Below are 6,224 nucleotides of genomic sequence, written 5' to 3'. Positions count from 1 at the left end.
CTGGTTTAAGGAATTTCTAAATTCGTTAAATAATCCTTTATTATTTACGGCATTATTTCCTGAATAATTTCGATTCGATCCATGAATTTTTTGGAAGTACTTGGGTTTTGATTGTTATAATCGTTACTACTGTAGCGAGGGTAATAAGTTCCAACATTCCTACGATTGTTATTTTTTGTTTCTTGTGTGTTCGTGATTCTTGTTATCAGTTACGAAATTTTCGTAGATTCCTAACTCTTGAGCTGATTTTTCTAGATTAGCCATAGTAGAAATGTCTTTCTTTGCTAAAATGATGAACAGTTTATTGGGTAGAGCATCTTCTATGGTATGTCTGGTGGCATTTGCCAGAGCGTTTTTAAAGATTATCTTATTTTCTGGGCTAGTCTCCAGATTTAGTTTACTTACTATAACATTTGACTTAATTTCTAGTTCTTCTACGAACTTACGAATATTCCCATTGAATTTGGTGTCGTGTAATTGTTGTAGCAGCGTTTCGTATGGAGTGTGGTTGTTGAATTTGCTGATTAGGGCTACTTTTAGATCGGTCCAGGTGTTGGGTTGAAGGCTTTGTGATAAAAGTTGTGCTCGTCCGCACAGTTGACCCTCAGTGGCTCCGTACATGATGCTTTGTTGCCGGATGTCTTCTGTTGGGTACAATTCGGAGATGTACTCAATCCTGCTTATGAACGAGCTAAGGCGTTCTTGGCATCCGTCGTATGGTGGGATTTGCCTGATTGACTTCAAGGCTTGGTTCAGGTGTATTTCTGTTAGCGGCATGTTGATTTCTTTTTATTTATTTATTTTTTTCTAATATTAATTGAGTTTTAATCGTGTGTAGATTCTTTGGCGGATCCCTTTAGTATTAGCGTTACTTTTTATCTGATCACTGTAGGTTATTACGCACTGTAACTGTCACTACGCCAATTGATCGTCTTAAAAAAAAGGATTCACTTTTAACTGAGATCCTACCGGCTGCGCCAGTTAAATATGCGACACTTCAGTTTAAGTTTTAAAAAAGGTTTTATTCTTTCACTTAAACTTAGCGTACATTGGTTAGTTATTTCCCCGACGATGACTGAGGTCTGATGTCTTGAACGGAATTAACTTTGGTTGAATTCTCCGATGGTGTCGCGATTGACGTTTGTCTTGAACAGAACTGAGTTGGCTTCTTAGATGTAGACTATTTATATTATGATGCTCGGTTTGGGATTCGGATTTGGATTCGGAGGCGTTGGCTTCGACTTCGGCTTCGGAGATGGAGTACGTGACTCGATCGATATGTGGGAAAGGCGGCTTTTGATGAAAGGCTTCCGCTGCGTATGATCGGTGTTGCATTACTTGGGGGTGGCTGAGAATAGGGCCTCTGATTGGTCAGCTAGGATGGTGTGATTCTTGAGAATCGATTAGTAATTGATCTCTGAAGAGTGGCGTGATTCTGGTGCGGCTGGATTCTAGTGCGGCTGGATTCTAGTGCGGCATCTATTGTTTTATGTTCAACTTCCAGTTTAGGGTGTTTGTTTACATTGCCTGCAATCGGCTACGCGTGGTCCATTTCGAGCGTGAGATTGTTTATGAGGGTTCGAAGCTGAGGGTGTCGTATTGTTTATAGTATTGTGGGTGCAGGGTAATAGACATAGAAAAGGGTATGCGGAGCATGGACTATAGATATGTCACTATATATATAGTTAAATATCCGCAATCTGGTCTGATGAGCTCGTGAGGTAGCTCAAAGGTGGCCTAGCTGAGGCCACCTGACGGGTCGCGGGTTGCGGATAGCGAACGGCCTACCTCGGTAGGTCAGCTGCGAATAAGCGGGCATCCCTCACGGGAGAGTACCGAAATAAGCAGTCCCGGACAGCCAGCGGGTGTTAGCTAGGTAGCAGCACTGACGATGCGCTTGTGGTGCCGCCTCAATAAGTAGCTCACACACTCCCATCCTTACACAATACCTACCCACATCCCAACCCCCACACCCACCTCACACCGGGCCGGACTAAGTGTGTTACTCGACCCGTGCCGAGAGTCAGCCTGGCTGGGGGCCCGGTATAAAAACTAGCCCAGTCGCTAACGGAGGGCTCAGGGACTTGGCAGCCCCCTGTTCTAATGATGCCTTACCCGGGCAACGTGTATCTCTGCCCGGGCTGACCTTTCCCTTTCTCTGCATCTCGTGGGAACAGGATGTATAATAACAAGAACAAAAACCAAAAAACTAACAAAAAAACAAATGAGTGCGGCGCTCCCCAAATGCCAACTGGGAGCAATCCCAAGCTCGGAAAGGCAGCGGCCCAAAGGCCTGGCCCAACCGGCTCTATAGTAGGGAATACCTGCAAGGTGGAAGGTGCCTGTGCGAACCCGAGGGGGTCCCATCCCGAATCCGGTGTGGGAGGCAAGGTAACTCTCGAAGCTGACACCTTGGAAGGAAAGCTAAGCAATATTGCGGCTGCCCGACCTTCTGGTAAAGCGGAGGGGGTTGACTTGCCGTCGACAAGCGCCCAAGCCAGACGCTACACATATGCCGAAAAGAGGAGTGCAGGGCACATACTCCGTCGCCAACACGCCAGCAGTGAAGCCAGCCCATCAGCCGACTGGCTGAAGAAGGTGGAATGGGCTTCGGCCGTGCTCCCGGAGTTCACCTTAGAACAGAAAAAGGTGGCTCCCCAAGCCAAGAGGCAGCGCTCGCAGGAGACACCGGGACCGGTAGCAAAGCGCTCCAGAGTGCTGCCAAATATCTCCTTTGCGCAGATTGCCAAGGAGAGGATGCTAATTGGTGTCCTCGACAGAGGCAGCGCAGAGGGTAGAATCCCAAGGAGTCAGTGGAAGTGGGTGGAAGCGGCACTGGCCGACCGCTGCTTCGAACTCCTCGACAAAGACCCTGGACCTCCGCCAGTCTGCAAGGACATGGGGTGGTTCCAGGGCAATGTTAAGATAATTGCCTGCGAAGACGAGCGCTCTTTAAAGCTTTATAAAGCGGCGGTAGCGCAGGTCGGCGAGGTCTATACTGGGGCGAAACTCGTCGCAGTCGACTGGAGCGAGGTGCCCAGCAGACCGAGGGCCAGAATTTGGGTGCCGGCTACCTTTAAGGAGCCAGAACGCATCCTCAAGATGTTGCAAAAATGCAACCCAGGTATACCGACCTCGGATTGGAAGGTAGCCAAGGTTGAGACGACACAAGGGCCGACTAACCAGGTAGTGCTCGTCCTCAACAAAGATTCGCTGGCCCCGATAGAGGCAGCAAAAGGCGAGCTTAACTTCGGCTTCAGCGCTGTCACCATCAAGGTGTACAAAGCGGACGCGGCGGCCGCGGCGCTTCCTGTCGTCAACCCAGACGTGCAGGATGTCGCTGCGGAGATCGAAGCGCCTGACGTCGAGCTGGAGCCAGACCAGGAAGGCTTCTCCTCAGAGACAGAGCTGATGCTCGACTTTGAGTCAATGTGCCGAGAGAGAGTCTCAGATGACTCGGACGCGGACATCACGGTGGTGGAGAATCTTGAAGATGGTCCTAAGGATCCTTCAAATAAATCTTCACCACTGCAAAGCAGCATCGGCTGCTCTCATACTCCGCCTAGACGCAAGCGGAGCCGACGTAGTCCTGATCCAGGAGCCTTGGGTGGTAGGAGGCAAGGTCTGTGGATTGGGGACGAGGGAATACAAGATCATTGTATCCCAAAATGAAGGTAAAATCCGTACCTGCATACTTGCTAGAAAGCACCTAAATATCTTTCTGCTCCATAATTATAGCGATGGCGATAACACGGCGGTAAGCCTAGAACTAAAAGGGAATCATCTCAGGCTGGTGGCGTCCTATATGGCCCACGAGGAGAATGATCCTCCGAACGAACTTGTTCGCAAAATAGCCAGCGACAGCGAAAGGACGGACAAAGACCTACTTATAGGTTGCGATGCCAACGCCCACCACACCCAATGGGGGAGCACGGACACGAATGTAAGGGGTGAGTCACTGTTCAGCTTCATCCTGAACTCAAATTTATTCATATGCAGTCGGGGTAACGACCCCACATTTATAATTAAAAATCGGCAGGAGGTCATTGACCTCACGCTAGTGTCAAGCAAACTGCTGGACACAATCAAGAGCTGGAGAGTCCTAGGAGACCACTCCTTCTCGGACCACAGGTATATCGAGACGATATTATCCTTCGATATTCCCAAACCAACCGACTATATCAACCCCAGAAAAGCCAACTGGGAAAAATATAACACAACCCTGGAGGAGCTACTCCCTCCTAACGCCCCTAATTGCCCGAACACTGAAGACAACCTAAACCGTCTTGTGAACAGGTTTACGGATGCGTGCAACAAAGCCTTCAAGGCAGCATGCCCTTCTACCAGACCAAGGGGGAAAAAGAAACCCCCCTGGTGGTCTAAGCAACTGACACCCTTCGTAGAACTTGTAGGACTCCATTCAATAGAGCCACAAGAACTAAGGAGGATACTCACTGGGCAGACTATAAAACCAGTCTAGCACTATACAAAAAGGAAACGAGGAAGGCTAAAAGAGCCTCCTGGCAAAAATTTTGCTCCGAAATCGAGGAAACTTCGGAGGCCGCAAGACTCCGGAAAGTTCTCTCAAAAACTACCCCCTCGGTAGGTTACCTCAAAAAGAATGATGGCACGTGGACCAACTCTAGTGAGGAGTCCCTACACATTCTGCTCGACACGCATTTCTCCGGATGCACATCCACCGAGCCGTCACACCTCCCAGGAGAGGGATCGGTAGAATCGATGGACCATATCCTTACAAAACGGAACATAAGTTGGGCAGTAAACAGCTTCAACCCGTTTAAATCGCCAGGCCCGGACCAGGTAATCCCGGCCCAACTTCAGAAGGCCGGGGAGACGGCCATCAACTGGCTACATAGTATCTTCAGGAAGATACTGGCGGTATGTACAATACCGCAAGCGTGGCTTAAGGCTAGGATATCCCTAAAGCAGTCAAAGCCTCACACTTAACCCCGAAAGACTTTAGACCAATCAGTTTATCGTCTTTCCTACTCAAAACCTTTGAGAGACTTATCGGGTTACAATTACGGACTACCATAAGTCCCCAGCTGTACTCAAGTGCGCAGCATGCCTACCGGAAAGGAAAATCCACGGAAACGGCACTTCACGAAGTGATCTCGAGTGTAGAAAAATCCCTGCATCTCAAAGAATACTCACTAATAGCTTTTCTCGATATCGAGGGAGCTTTCAACAACGTCACACCGGGCGCCATTACAGAAGCCCTGACTGACCTGGGGGTGGACCGTCACTTGGTGATGCTCATTGATCAATTGCTCATACGCAGGACGGTGACATCATCGATGGGATCGTCCACCCAGTCAAGGTATGTCAACAGAGGAACCCCGCAAGGGGGAGTTCTGTCTCCTCTTCTATGGAACATTGCAGTCAATAAGATTCTATGCGACCTGGAAGAGGGGGGCTGTAAAGTAGTGGCATACGCGGATGACGTTGCAATTATCTTTGCGGGGAAATACCCCCAAACACTATGCGACCTAATGACCGCAAAGCTTGCTCGATTGTCCGAATGGACAGAATCGCGCGGATTGGGACTAAATCCCTCGAAAACGGAACTCGTGCTATTCACAAAAAAATACAAGGTCCCGCCCCTCAACCCCCCAATACTAAACGGACACAGGCTCTCCTTCAGCGACAGTGCCAGTTACTTAGGGTTGGTAATTGACAAAAAGCTTAGCTGGAACCTGAATGTCAAGGATAGAGTGAGGAAGGCAACGACAGCACTCTATACTTGCAAAAAAGCTATCGGCCTAAAGTTGGGCATGAACCCAAGCATAGTCCGATGGATATATCTGGCAATAGTCAGACCTATAATACTCTACGGAGTTACTGTCTGGTGGCCTGCCCTAACAAAAAGGACAATCAGCTGGGCAAGGTTCAGCGAACAGCCGCCCTCTGCATCAGTGGAGCTCTTCGAACTACACCAAATGATGCGCTAAACGCCATGTTATGCCTTCAGAGCCTTGACTTTGCAGGAAAGGAGCGGGCAGAAATGGCAGCAATACGTCTTAGGGACTCCGAACAATGGGTACCCCAGAACATAGGTCACTCATCTATACTAAATAAAAACAACATGGTCCCAGCAAGAACGGACTATCAAGTTCCAATGGAGCACACGGAGACTCCATTCAGCATAATCATCCCTCATAGAGACGATTGGCTCGAGGGACTCCCCGGCCCAGACGGGGCCA

At 49.0% G+C, this 6,224-nt stretch overlaps 1 protein-coding gene across 1 annotated transcript; it reads left to right on the top strand.

Moving 5' to 3' along the window:
- The first annotated feature begins 2,778 nt into the window (after positions 1-2,778).
- Positions 2,779-4,380, top strand: LOC117186775. The gene is made up of 2 exons (XM_033388017.1): positions 2,779-3,674; positions 3,739-4,380. Exon 1 carries the CDS (start codon positions 2,899-2,901, stop codon positions 3,670-3,672), a length of 774 nt encoding a protein of 257 aa, XP_033243908.1. The 5' UTR covers positions 2,779-2,898; the 3' UTR covers positions 3,673-3,674; positions 3,739-4,380.
- The last annotated feature ends 1,844 nt before the right edge of the window (positions 4,381-6,224 follow it).

This window comes from Drosophila miranda, chromosome XR (genome assembly GCF_003369915.1).
Source record: "Drosophila miranda strain MSH22 chromosome XR, D.miranda_PacBio2.1, whole genome shotgun sequence".
Lineage (NCBI taxonomy): Eukaryota > Metazoa > Arthropoda > Insecta > Diptera > Drosophilidae > Drosophila > Drosophila miranda.
This window is presented reverse-complemented; position numbering and strand designations above follow the sequence as displayed.

Coding starts and splice junctions, on each gene's coding strand:
- LOC117186775 (XM_033388017.1), top strand. CDS start 2,899: ATGGGGTGGTTCCAGGGCAATGTTAAGATAATTGCCTGCGAAGACGAG.